The 14,590-nt window shown below is 45.0% G+C and overlaps 1 protein-coding gene across 1 annotated transcript; it reads right to left on the bottom strand.

Annotated features, from left to right (window-relative positions):
* Nucleotides 1-43: 43 nt before the first annotated feature.
* LOC133115307 (germ cell-specific gene 1-like protein) lies at nucleotides 44-7,505 on the bottom strand. The gene is made up of 6 exons (XM_061225150.1): nucleotides 7,372-7,505; nucleotides 4,789-5,099; nucleotides 3,304-3,351; nucleotides 2,192-2,344; nucleotides 1,692-1,803; nucleotides 44-763 (listed from the first exon to the last, which is right to left on the bottom strand). Exons 2-6 carry the CDS (start codon nucleotides 5,081-5,083, stop codon nucleotides 415-417), a joined length of 957 nt encoding a protein of 318 aa, XP_061081134.1. The 5' UTR covers nucleotides 5,084-5,099; nucleotides 7,372-7,505; the 3' UTR covers nucleotides 44-414.
* Nucleotides 7,506-14,590: the final 7,085 nt, after the last annotated feature.

A 14,590-nucleotide genomic window follows, 5' to 3' on the forward strand; every position in this document is an offset into this window, starting at 1 on the left:
TGCTGCTTGGGTCAGGTGATAGGGAAATGAAACAGATCTGCACTCACAAGTTCAATTCTCTTTATTCTGCACATGTCCTGTGTTGTACAAACCTCAAGAAAAGTACATTGCTGTATTTCACATACGCTGGAGATATCACATACAGTAGTTTTAATGTAAGTAGTAATCTGTATTGCTCAGGTGTAATCAAAGGAGCTCTAGGTCTCCTTGCTCAAAAACCCTGCCGGAAACACAGTAGCATCAGCTGCATGAACACCATTGCCTTGTCCTCCTTCATTTAATCTAAAGCAATAGCATCCCACTTATAAGCTACAGTGATGTCATTGTGTTCAGTTAAAAAACCAGTCAAACAGAAGACAAACAAACGTCCCCGGTAGTTCAGGGTAGCAACGGTCATTTAAGGAAGTGACATCATCAGAGAGGGCCGCTGGAATCCTCTTGGCAGAAGCGGGGTATGTAGCCGCAGACTGGGCGAGACGAGGACAGAGATAAAGTGGGGGCGGAGGGAGAAAAACAGGGAGAGAGAGAAGGAAGGAGAGGTGGTGGAGGAGGCGGGGAGGGAGGTGAGTGGGGAGGGGATTCGGGACTGCAGTAGGGGGATAAAGGGGACAGGGGTGGGGGATAGTAGGAGGGGGCAGGGCGTGGCTGGAGAGGGTAGGCCCAGGCCTTGAGTTTCAGCCTCCCCATCAGGGTGTCTCTGGTGTAGCTGTTTAGGGTGGAGACGCCGGAAGACATGCAGACAGAGAAAGCAGCCCAGGCCACGCTGAGGGAGAGAGGGAGGGGGAGGGAGGGAGAGAGGAGAGAAAGAGGAGGAAAGAGGATTGCAAAGAGAAGAGATAAAATGCTAAGAGAAAATATCAATCACACGTGTTGGACTGTTCACTAATTCTAGTATGCGACAAGCTTCACAGTGATGAATGACCGCGGAGAAAATGGGCAAATGACACTGAAGGAAAATGCAAACATAAGAGCTGACTGCAAAAAAACTAAATTAAGCAATGGGTATGAGTACAACAATAACACTACAGTAAAGTATGAGTAAAGATAACATGATATGAGTAGGAATGTAACATTAACATTGTAAAGTATGTGTTGTGAAATATAACACTAGCACAAGTATGAGTAAAGATAGCATGATAGTAAATTATTAGTAAATATTAGTAAAGCACTGTAATAAAATAAAAGTAAAGATAATACTCTAGCAAAGCATGAGTATCAGGTTATATCAGGAAGGTCATTTTTGTAAAGATAAGACTATTAAAGGTAATAACACCATGGTAACGCATGTGTGAAGTTAATAACACTAGAAGTTACACTATAAAGTATGAGTGAAGTTACACTCACTCATACTTTATGATCATGTTATTACCTAAAGTCCAAGGAAAGGTAATAACATGATCGTAAAGTATGAGTGAGTGCAACTTCATAGTAAGGTATGAGAAAAGATATGAACATTCTAGTAAAGAGAGAGTAAAGGTAATAACGGTATAGTTGTGTGCGTAAAGAACGCAATATTAAAGAATAAGATAACACTCAAGCAAAGTAAAAGGCAAGGCAATACCGTGACTGTAAAGTGTGAGCAATAGCACAATGGTAATGTATGAGTACAGGTATTAACACTATGGTAACAAATAAAAGATCACAGAACATTACTATAGTGCTATTGCCGTAAAGTATGTGCAGCTACTCACTAGAAGGCCCAGGAGTAGCCATAGCTGTGGGGATTAAAGTCCTCTGGCCCCATAGAAGCTGTCACCTGGAACACCTGCATAAACATCATATGAGCTACCATCCCCAGCAGACCTGAGAGAGAGTGAGAGAGAGAGAGGGGGGAGGGAGAGAGAGAGAGAGAGAGAGAGAGGAGGGGGGAAGAGAGGAAGGAGAAAGAGGGGAGGGAGAGGGGGGGTCAAAAGAGATGGATGGAATGAGAGTAATAGAGTATGAAAGAAGATAAGAGAAGGGAAAAGTGAGAGAGACCCACACCCACACACACACACACACACACACACTCACACACTCACGCACACACACACACACACACACACGTGTGCACACACACGCACACACAAACACACACACACTCACACACACTCACACACACACACTTGCGCACACACGCACACTCACACACACACACGTGCGCACACACACGCACACACAAACACACACAAACACACACACACACACACACCTCCGAGCACGGTGAAGACTGCAGAGAAAGCGTTGAGCAGCATCCCGCAGCGCAGCCGCCTGCGCAGACCCAGCTGCAGCAGCAGCAGCATGCAGCTGATACTCAACAGCCCCACATTCATCAGCTCCATGCTGATGGACAGCCACAGAATACCTGCACCAAGGAGCGGGGACACACAGAGAGAGAGGGAGGCAGGGAGGGGAGAGAGGGAGGGAGGGAGGGAGGGGAGAGAGGGAGGGAGGGAAGAGAGCGGGGACACAGAGAGGGAGGGAGGGAGGGAGGGAGAGAGAGGGAGAAAGGGAGGGAGGGAGAGAGAGGGAGGGAGGGAGAGAGAGGGAGGGTGAGAGAGAGAGGGATGAAAGGAGAGAGGGAGACAGAGGGGGTTGTAGGCAGGGAGAGGGAGAGAGGGGGAGAGAGAGAGGGAAGGAGAGACAGAGGGGGGTATAGGCAGGGAGGGGGAGAGAGGGAGACAGAGAGGGAGGGTAGGAGAGAGAGAGGGATGAAGGGAGAGAGGGAGACAGAGGGGGATGTAGGCAGAGAGGGGGAGGGGGAGAGAAGGAGGCAGGGAGTGTGGGAGAACAAGAGGGAGAAGGCAGGGAGGGGAAGAGACGGAGGGTGGGAGAAAGAGGGAGGGTGGGTGAGAGAGAGGGATGAAGGGAGAGAGGGAGACAGAATGAGAGATAGAGGCAGGGAGGGGGTGCGAGGAAGGGAGAGAGAAAGGGAGAGTGGGAGAAAGAGAAGGAGGGTGGGTGAGAGAGAAAGGGATGAAGGAAGAGAGGGATGGAGCGGAGAGGGAGAGAGGGGAGAGAGAGGTAGGGAGGGAAAGAGAGGGAGGTGGGAGAAAGAGAGAAAGAGAGGGAGGGTGAGAGAGAAGGAAGGAGGGAGGGAGCGAGCGAGGGACGGTCAAAGGGAGGGAGGAAGAGAGGTAGGGAGGGAAGGCGGGAGAGAGAGGAAGGGAGAGAGAGAAGGTAGGAGGGGGAGAGAGACAGAGAAAGCGACACATAATGCCACTACCACATGAAGACAGAAAGGCAAGACCCCTGCTGCATTCAGCCCGCCCGCCCAGAATCAACACCTCCACACCTCCCAAGGGCCCCAGAGCGAGAGCTCACCTTTCTCCGATCGCGGAGTCAGGTCCATGAAATAGCGACACTTCTCCTCTGAAATACGGAAGAGCATTAGAGAGGACAGCTGAATGAGCGCCAGCAGCTTCACTCAGCACAACACATCGGCCTTGAAATTACATCCCAAACCTACCGAAACGGGCAGATCGGAGACCTAGTCATTTCACAATATTCAATTTAACGTCTATTCAGACATGAACAGTCCATTGCGTTTAAGTGGGGAAGGAATCTATATCCTGTCACTGCCCTTTCAAGCCATCAACTCTCATGTCAAATCTCACTCCTATAGAGACTGGTTCATCAGCTGCGAGCAGGGTAAACATCAAGAATATCTATCTTTTGAGATTAGACATGAGAGGATTTGCTGGGATCTTCACAGAAAACAGGAGGGGGGTGTCTTACCATTCCCCAAAGAGTCTTTATCCTCTTCAATCACAATTCAAAAATGTGTGTGCCTTAACCTTCTCAACTTTCTTTCCTGAATATTATACAACAACTCCAACAGTGCTGTTAACTCCCATGCCTCAGAGTAGTGTTAATATCCATATGTGAGCGTGTTCAGTCTGCTTGGTCAATGTGTTTGTGCTGTGTTGACCTTTCTCTCTCTCCCTCTATAATCCTTAATTCAATCAGCCTGCGGAAGCAGGAATCCCTGTGAACAGAGGCCAGATAATCCTCTTTTGGGGAGGGTTTAGCACTGCTCTGGCACTACCCAGGCTTAGTTACCTCTACCTGCCTCTGCCTCTATCCTGCTCTCTGCACTCCTCTTTCATATCAAAACTTCCTCCTTCGCCATTCCAGGCTTCCTCTCATCTTCTCACCTCATCTCTCTCCTCCTCTTCTAAACCCAACCAAAACTGAAACTCAGAAATAAACATACAGTATATGCACGCAACGCCCTACTCCTGCGAAAGGCAGGAATACACCCTGGACAGATCGCCAGTCCATCACAGGGCACACACACCATTCACTCACACACTCATACCCACGGGCAATTAAGACTTAAGGGGTGGGTGTTATTACATTACATTACATTACATTATTGGCATTTTGGCAGACGCTCTTATCCAGAGCGACGTACAGTTGATTAGACTAAGCAGGAGACAATCCTCCCCTGGAGCAATGCAGGGTTAAGGGCCTTGCTCAAGGGCCCAATGGCTGTGCGGATCTTATTGTGGCTACACCGGGAATCGAACCACCGACCTTGCGTGTCCCAGTCATTTACCTTAACCACTATGCTACAGGCCGCCCCTTATTAGGGCGGCCTGTAGCGTAGTGGTTAAGGTAAATGACTGGGACACGCAAGGTTGGTGGTTCTAACCCCGGTGTAGCCATAATAAGGTCCATACAGCTGTTGGGCCCTTGAACAAGCTTAGTCTAATCAACTGTACGTCGCACTGGATAAGGGCGTCTGCCAAATGCCATTAATGTAATGTAATGTAATGTAATGTTATTCCCCACTCCCACACTAACCCCACTCATCACTGTAGATGTTCTCCTCGCAGTTGATCCACAGCCCCGCGTGGAAGGCGGGGAAGACGAAGCGGTCGTCGCCGGTCTCCCAGGAGAACTGTATGGCGGCGGAGTTGGAGACGCCGGGCACCGGGATGCACCGCGTGTGCTTGGTGCGCGTGCACAGCGGCTTGGGCACCTTCTGCCGCCCCTCGCACCAGTACGGAGACAGCAGGGCCACCGCCGACAGCAGCAGGGACACCAGCGTCTGGAGGAACGTGAGGGGCGGCGAGCGCACCACCGCCAACAGAGCCATGGCCACCGCACCCAGCCTGGGATGGAGGGAGAGAGATAGGAAGTGAGAGAGAGAGAGAGCAAAAAGGGTCTAAAGCAGGGGTGTACAAACATCTCCGTAAAGGGCAGGTGTGGAAGCAAGTTTTTGTTTCAGCCCAGCACTAAGGCACCTGCTTCTGCTCATCAAGGTCTTGACGCTTTTATCCAGAGCGATGTACAGTTGATTAGACTAAGCAGGAGACAATCCTCCCCTGGAGCAATGCAGGGTTAAGGGTCTTGCTCAAGGGCACAACAGCTGTGTGGATCTTATTCTGGCTACACCGGGGATCGAACCTCTGATCTTGCCGGTCCCAGTCATGCACCTTAACCACTACGCTACAGGCCGTCTTGACTGAGGGCCAAGATGAGTTAATTAGTTGAAACCAGTATCTTAGTGCTGGGCTAAAACAAATCTTTTTTAAGTTGCTGTGTGCTTTGGATTAAGAGATCTAACTTTGATTATTGTGTCATCTGCCCATGTACAACTTTCTTACCCTTCTCCCTGGAATAAGAAAAAAATTTGTTACAAGAAAGAGATGGATAGTAAGCTAGTTAGAACCCTACTCCCAAAACACAGCAGGTTCTGGTAGACCAGCACGCATGGACACGACTTTGCGAGCAGCACAGCTGCACCGTTAATTTAGGAAATTTAGTAGACAGGTGTTAGCTTCTATTTAAGCCTCTCCCATAGGGGGTGGCTTATACCAGTTGTTGGGTTTCTATCTACATTGATTTTCGCGCAGGAATTATATGCGTCTTCAGACTCCATGTCCAGCCACTAGTCCAAAACCACTCAAAATCTTTATTTTTTATTTTCTTTCTTGTGGCCAGTTAATTTTGTGGTTGTGGAATCTCAGAAACCACGAGGTTACTCCAACTAGTCCTTGTACATCAGATATGTATGTCTAGTTAAGTTGTGCAACATCTATTTGTTTTTTTAGCTTAACCTAGTTTTTCTCCGATAGGGCAGCCATCTTAGAAAACAGGTTTTTGCTGATAACTTGAGAACTATATATCAGATTGGGATAAACAAAGTATCAACTTGAAGCTTGACACAGGGCACAATTTTCAAACGACAACTATATAGGTCAGAGGTCAAGGTCATATGGATACATTCAAAATGTGCAACAAAACATGGCACTTTTTGGGGTAAAATCAAAATATACTCATGGTACATTGAATGTATGCCATAGTGTAAATAGGTGAAATGCATATAGTCCGGTTATTCAATCTAGACATGAATATACTTTCAAGATGGATTTCAACTCAACAGCCTTGCATAATTTACCCATCTCAGTGTTCCAACATATCTACATATTTACAAGGCATAGTTCTCCTATGGTGAGTCATGGGCTGCAATATAAAACAGACTTCTATTGAAATTGGAATTGCAGTGCATTGGGAAGAAAAAACAAACCAAGGTAGTGGAAGGACAGGCAGGGAAAGTTTTTCTCATGATCACTCATGATCATTTTTTTTACACAAAAGGCTGGATAAAGGAGAGCAGTAAGTGCTGGTTTCAAGGAGGCAATTCCATTCATGACATTGTAAAAGAGAGTGGTTAACCCTTTCCATTCAAATCTCATCAGAGTACAGGTTACGGTGTATGCAGTGGAGTGCACACAAACATCTTCCAGAGAGGAGGGGAGATGACCATACCCCAATTCCAGTCAACCCCACAACAGTAGCATGTATTAAAGTCAAGAGTTTGTAGCAGCAGTAGCAGTCTCTTTATTCAATACCAGAGATATTCGACGCTAGACATTAAATATTTTAAAGACGTTTTTTTTTCCACAGATGACCAGCAATTTGTAAATACCATTTCAATTAATTCAGGAAATTAAAATGCAAACTAAAATGATACAAAATTTAAAAAAGAAAGCAGTTTCCCACTAACTAATTAATTTGCTGCACTGACTGAATTAAAATGGATTTCACCCCAAATCTGATGGACGTTACAATAGTTGAGCCGGGAGACAGAGTTAAGTACAGCAGCTGTCAGAGTAAGATGGAGAGTTTAGATGTGAACAACAGCAGAGGGAAATGGGGGAAGGAAGGGGGTGAGTTAGTAGAGGAGAGGCGGTCAAAGATGCAGAAGGACAGACAGCAAGGAATTCATCAAAGCATTAAAATATTCACTCATAATATGACTAACCACCGCATGAACAACGTAGCTCAACTTTACACCACAGCGCTTTTATAGCACATATTAAGCATTTTTTTCATTTTTAAAAAAACAATTACATTAAAATCGTAGAGGCAATGACTCACCTTTTCTCCAGTACGCCTTGTTCCTTCCTCTCGTCCTCGTAGAACGGATTAGATCGAGGTAATCTCTTTTTTCAACCAATTTCGACGTCAAAATGTTATCGTCCAATGATGCCCCTGGTTCTCAGCTGAGAACTGATATTGCAGTGGCTGGGCCAGTAAGTGTGTGTAAGTGTGTGTGTGTGTATGTGTGTGTGTGTGTGAGTGTGTGTGAGTGTATGTGTATGTGTGAGTGTGTGTGAGTGTATGTGTGTGTGTGCGTGTGTGTGAGTGAGTGTGTGTGTGTGTGTCTATTATATTTCCCCCTCTAGTCCACTCTTAATCCATCAACCGCACACCTAATCCAGAGGACAAACCTGTTCAATCTGTTTTTCATTTAATCTGTTTTTATTAGTTTCTTCTGCCTGTACACCAATCTCCCAATATTAATCTTTTTTTAATTTATTTTTTATTTTTTTTACATTTCCTTCACGTTGAGCATCACAAACCGAGTTACCTATAACAGACACGGACACCTTCCTCTGCCCATACTTCAGTCCCATCTCCGTCCCTCACATATGTAAACAGTAGCACTTCTTTCCTCTGTACCGTCTTTTAAAAATTTTGTATAACTAACTAATTATTAATATTACCTTAGCAATATTTCAGAAAGTTAAGATGAATTACATCATATCTGCACTGAATGGGGAGAACCTTCACCATGATTTGGCATCTTGAGTACGATTCTGCGTCCTTGGTGTCTCTCAATCTACAACATTATTCTCACTTCTACATTTTTAGTCTATGTCAATTCCCCGATTAGACCAATATACACTATTCAATTCATGGCACGTTTACTTATTTAAAAAAAATGTGTTTATTTAAATACTCCCTTTTTTTGTTCTTGAAGAGTTTATTGCATCGAGAAAATTCTGCAACTGAAAACACAGATTAACTACTTAAAATGAGGCCATCTTGCTGCACTGACATGCCATACCAACCGCTTCTATTCCCACAATCAATCATTCACTCCAGCTGAAGAAAGCCAGGTGAAACTGAAGGAGCAGATTGCTCAGTACGACACTAACAGACTGTTTGTATGACGGCGGACACTGATCGCCATGGCGCTGTGATCCCGTCTCTGTCCGTAGCCCTCTCTTCTTTGCCTGTCTGAATGAGCACAATAATGCGGGAGCAGCATAGACCGTCTGCGAAATGCTCCGGAGACACACTAATCAAATCAAATCAAATTAATCAAACTTTATCCAGGGATTTGCATCCATCGCTGGCATGCAAATCAAAGAGACTGCCTTGGAAACACTGTGCCTGATACATATAAAAACGTCATCGTTTGATTAATAAATATTATAAACTTAGAGCCGCGGTGGCACATGGTTAAAGTAACGGACCTTGGTACAGGCATCAGTTTGTTGCAGTTGCGCACCGAGGACTGGGGTTCCATTCCAAAGCTGGGTTTGGCCGGTTCACACGGAGTGGCATGATTGGCTTGCCGCTCCGAGGGCGGGGGGAAGACCCAGAAAGGGGGGGGGGGGGGGGGGGTTAGTGAGATCAACGCATACAACAGCATCTCGGGCGCCTCGGACACATGGTTCTCACTTGGAGAAGGGTGTAGGTGGTGTATCCATCCATCCATCCATCCATCCATTATCTGAGCCCGCTTATCCTGAACAGGGTCGCAGGGGGGCTGGAGCCTATCCCAGCATATATTGGGCCAAAGGCAGGAATACACCCTGGACGGGTCGCCAGTCCATCGCAGGGCACACACACCATTCACTCACACACTCATACCAATGGGCAATTTAGACTCTCCAATCAGCCTAACATGCATGTCTTTGGACTGTGGGAGGAAACCGGAGTACCCAGAGGAAACCCACGCAGACACAGGGAGAACATGCAAACTCCTAGGTGGTGTATCCCTAGGTAACATATAGCAATTGGAATAGATGGGGTACAATTGGCTATTAATGGGAGAAAACAGGAAGAAAAAAAGGATACTGTACTGTGCAAAGGTTTTAGGCAGGTGTGAAAAAATGCTATAAAAAAAAAATTATAAATTATAAATTAACAAAATGCATGAACAGATGAAGTGAATGAACAGAAGAAAAATCTAAATCAAATCAATATTTGGTCTGACCACCCTTCAAAACAGCATCAATTCTTCTAGGTATACTTGCAGACAGTATTTGAAGTTAGGTAGGTTGTTCCAAACGTCTTGGAGAACTAGCCACAGTTCTTCTGTGGATTTAGGCAGCTTCAAATGCTTCGGTCTCTTCAGGTAATCCCAGACAGACTCGATGTTGAGATCAGGGCTCTGTGGGGGGCCATACCACCACTTCCAGGACTCCTTGTTCTTCTTTATGCTGAAGACAGTTCTTAATGACATTGGCTGTGTGTTTGGGGTTGTTGTCCTGCTGCAGAATACATTTGGGGCCAATCAGATGCCTCCCTGATGGTACTGCATGATGGATAAGTATCTGCCTGTACTTCTCAGCATTGAGGAGACCATTCATTCTGAGCAAATCCCAAACTCAATTTGCAGAAATGCAGCCCCAAACTTGCAAGGAACCTCCACCATGCTTCACTGTTGCCTGCAGTCACTCATTCTTGTCCCACTGTCCAGCCATTCGGCGAACAAACTGCCTTCTGTTACAGCCAAATAATTCAAATTTTGACTCACCAGTCCAGAGAACCTGCTGCCATTTTTATGCACCCCAGTTCCTGTGTTTTCGTGCATAGTTGAGTTGCTCGGCCTTGTTTCCACATTGGAGGTATGGCTTTTTGGCTGCAATTCTTCCATGAAAACCCACTTCTGACCAGACTTCTCCGCACAGTAGATGGGTGTACCTGGGTCCCACTGGTTTCTGCCAATTCTGAGCTGATGGCACTGCTGGACATCTTCTGATAGTGAAGGGAAGTAAGCATGATGTGCCTTTCATTTGCTGCACTAAGTTTCCTTGGCCGACCACTGCGTCTACGGTCCTCAACGTTGCCTGTTTCTTTGTGCTTCTTCAACAGAGCTTGGACAGCACATCTGGAAACCCCTGTCTGCCTTGAAATTTCTGCCTGGGAGAGACCTTGCTGATGCAGTATAACTACCTTGTGTCTTGTTGCTGTGCTCAGTCTTGCCATGGTGTATGACTTCTGACATTAAACTGACTTCAGCAACCTCACCTTGGAAGGTGAGTTTGTCAGTTAGTCTATTCCTCACCCAGTTTAACCCTCCTACACAGCCGTTTCTGTTTCAGTTAATGATTGTGTTTCAACCTAAATATTAAATTGATGATCAGCTCCTGTTTGGTATAATTGGTTAATCACCTACCTGACTATATGCCTACAAAATCCCTGACTTTGTGCAAGTGTACCTATAAGAACTGATGCTGGTTTGAAGGCAAAGGGTGGTCACACCAAATGTTGATTTGAATTAGATTTGATTCTTCTGTTCACTCACTCTGCATTTTGTTAATTGATAAAAATCAACTATTAAAATTTATATTTTTCACAGCATTTTTCACACCTGCCTAAAACTTTTGCACAGCATTGTATATACAGTGCATCCGAAAAGTATTCACAGCGCTTCACCTTTCCCCACATTTTGTTATGTTACAGCCTTATTCCAAAATGGAATAAATTGATTTTTTTCCAAAAAATTCTGCACACAACACCCCATAATCACAACATGAAATAAGTATTTTTGAAATTTTTGCAAATTTCTTAAAAATAAAACACTAAGAAATCACATGTACATAAGTATTCACAGCCTTTGCTCAATATTTTGTTGATGCACCTTTGGCAGCAATTACAGCCTCAAGTCTTTTTGAATATGATGCCACAAGCTTGGCACACCTATCTTTGGGCAGTTTCGCCCATTCCTCTTTGCAGCACCTCTCAAGCTCCATCAGGTTGGATGGGGAGCGTCGGTGCACAGCCATTTTCAGATCTCTCCAGAGATGTTCAATCGGATTCAAGTCTGGGCTCTGGCTGGGCCACTCAAGGATATTCACAGAGTTGTCCTGAAGCCACTCCTTTGATATCTTGGTTGTGTGCTTAGGGTCGTTGTCCTGCTGAAAGATGAACCGTCACCCCAGTCTGAGGTCAAGAGCGCTCTGGAGCAGGTTTTCATCCAGGATGTCTCTGTACATTGCTGCATTCATCTTTCCCTCAATCCTGACTAGTCTCCCAGTTCCTGCCGCTGAAAAACATCCCCACAGCATGATGCTGCCACCACCATGCTTCACTGTAGGGATGGTATTGGCCAGGTGATGAGCGGTGCCTGGTTTCCTCCAAACATGACGCCTGGCATTCACGCCAAAGAGTTCAATCTTTGTCTCATCAGACCAGAGAATTTTGTTTCTCATGGTCTGAGAGTCCTTCAGGTGGCTTTTTGGCAAACTCCAGGCGGGCTGCCATGTGCCTTTTACTAAGGAGTGGCTTCCGTCTGGCCACTCTACCATACAGGCCTGATTGGTGGATTGCTGCAGAGATGGTTGTCCTTCTGGAAGGTTCTCCTCTCTCCACAGAGGAACGCTGGAGCTCTGACAGAGTGACCATCGGGTTCTTGGTCACCTCCCTGACTAAGGCCCTTCTCCCCCGATTGCTCAGTTTAGACGGGCGGCCAGCTCTAGGAAGAGTCCTGGTGGTTCCAAACTTCTTCCATTTACGGATGATGGAGGCCACTGTGCTCATTGGGACCTTCAAAGCAGCAGAATTTTTTCTGTACCCTTCCCCAGATTTGTGCTTCGACACAATCCTGTCTCGGATACAGACAATCCCTTTGACTTCATGCTTGATTTGTGCTCTGACATGCACTGTCAACTGTGGGACCTTATATAGACAGGTGTGTACCTTTCCAAATCATATCCAATCAACTGAATTTACCACAGGTGGACTCCAATTAAGCTGTAGAAACATCTCAAGGTTGATCAGTGGAAACAGGATGCACCTGAGCTCAATTTTGAGCTTCATGGCAAAGGCTGTGAATACTTATGTACATGTGATTTCTTAGTTTTTTTATTTTTTATAAATTTGCAAAAAAAAAAAAAAAAAAACTTCTTTCATGTTGTCATTATGGGGTGTTGTGTGTAGAATTTTGAGGAAAAAAATGAATAAGGGGCAGCTTATACAGGGCAGACAGAATAATAGGTAGTGTGGTGGTATTTTATTGTCTAAGTGACGCCATGTTTTTCCTTTGCTGGTTCTACCCTGGCGGCACTGTGCCTGCCAAGAGGCGCTGAGCTTTGAAAATGGACACGGCCCATGATTTTTGAGGGCTGCAGTGACCCATGTTTGTGGGCCAGGCATTCATGGTGCTGCAATGCAGTATGTCTCAGTATGACTGCAAGTCTAGCAGAGTTAATGAAGCCATTTTGAGCTTTAGTATCTCAAAAGAATGGGGGGGGGGGCTGCAATTCATTCCACTGCTAAAGCCATTCTGATTGGTCGGGGAGTGGAAAAGACTATGGGTTTGAAGGACAGATAGTTGGGGTGGGAGTTTTATTAAAACATAAAAACACTGACAGGCAAGACTGGACATAACAGGCGATACAGTGACCACAGACTGACTGTCAGGACAGAACAGTAATACCACAAACTACTGAGGGGGGGATGGGGGGGGGGGGGGTAGAGGGGTCATAGTTTGCAAACAATATACCACAAAACAAATCTTTTAACACTCCACCGACGCTCCAAGCGTTGAAAAACTACCAAAACTGCAATTAATGACAGCAATATAACCAATCATTCACACATCACTGGATATGAAACTTAATCATCAGAAAATGAAGAGGGAAAACAAAACAACAAAAAAACAACAACCAAAAAAAGCCAGGCTTAATAGCGGTTAATAGCTTAATTGCCACTACCCCATGAAATCCGTCCATGAATTTTACACTAAAAGTTCGTAAAATAGTGAAGGTACGAAATTGTAAACAGCTGAACTGTAAATTATTGTATTACTTATGGTGCAATACATTTAACATTAGATATGCAACCTGCTACTGTATGCCTAACATACTGTTACTGTTATTTAAATGGTAAAGTTCTAGCAACCGAGTTACCAGTATTTTACTGTAAAAATAACTTCTTTTTTTTTTGCGTGCTGTAGGAACTCCTGTTCAGAGTCTGGCAGGTGACATTGAATGAGATTTCAGAAAAAATTGTGCTCACAAGATGTACAATGTACTCAGAACTGAAATAACGTTAATTGTGCACAGGAAGGGCAGCATGGATGGTGCAGTGGGTAGCACTGCCGCCTCACAGCAAGGAGGTCCTGGGTTTGGAGTTTGCATGTTCTCCCCGTGTCTGCGTGGGTTTCCTCCAGGTACTCCGGTTTCCTCCCACAGTCCAAAGACACACAGGTTAGGCTGATTGGAGAGTCTAAATTGCCCGTGGGTATGACTGTGTGAGTGAATGGTGTGTGTGCCCTGTGATGGACTGGCGACTTTTCCAGGGTGTATTCCTGCCTTTCACCCAATGTATGCTGCGATAGGCTCCAGCCCCCCTGCGACCCTGTTCAGGATAAGCGGGTTCAGATAATGGATGGATGGATGGATGGATGTGTGCAGGAAATATAAATCATGCTCGTCACTTATAGGCTAATGTATGCATAGCCATAAGAATGATTTATCTCATGCTCACAATTTTCATTCATTCATTTTTGAGAACAATTCATATCAAGTTACGCATAAATGTCATTTGTGAGCACAGATTTGCACAGACATAAAAAATAAATCTCATTCAATGTCACCTGATGGCCTCCATACTCCTGCATGTGTTTTGCGTGTATATAAGGCCTGCCCCCTCTCGGTTTGTACTGCAGGTAGCACGTGGGACCGTGAACTAGGGACATTAGAGTGAACTACACAGCTAGACAGATATTAAACAGACAGAAAGGACAGATAAAAAAATCCAAATGAATATTTAGAAACAAGATAATGTTCACGGTGTACTGCCTCGATAGACTGAATTACCATGAACGAGAGAGATTTTAAAGAAAAGGCAGAATTCGTGACATCGCTTTTGTTCAATTTTGTAATTATATTTATAATTCATGGTCATAATACGGAATACAACATTTTCAATATTGTCATTTTGTTTTCATTTTTCTTACCAGAATAATAAAAAATGATAGAAATAATAAAGACAATAATACGAATAATTGTACATTTTCATGGATGTTAGCAATGCTTCTTTTGAATGAATAAATGAATCTGTCCATCCACATCCC

Source organism: Conger conger, chromosome 16, assembly GCF_963514075.1.
Source record: "Conger conger chromosome 16, fConCon1.1, whole genome shotgun sequence".
NCBI lineage: Eukaryota > Metazoa > Chordata > Actinopteri > Anguilliformes > Congridae > Conger > Conger conger.

Coding starts and splice junctions, on each gene's coding strand:
- LOC133115307 (XM_061225150.1), bottom strand. CDS start 5,083: ATGGCTCTGTTGGCGGTGGTGCGCTCGCCGCCCCTCACGTTCCTCCAG. Junction 1,804..2,191: donor AGTCTTCACCGTGCTCGGAG/GTGTGTGTGTGT, acceptor ACTCTCTCTCAG/GTCTGCTGGGGATGGTAGCT. Junction 764..1,691: donor GGCTACTCCTGGGCCTTCTA/GTGAGTAGCTGC, acceptor TCTCTCCCTCAG/CGTGGCCTGGGCTGCTTTCT.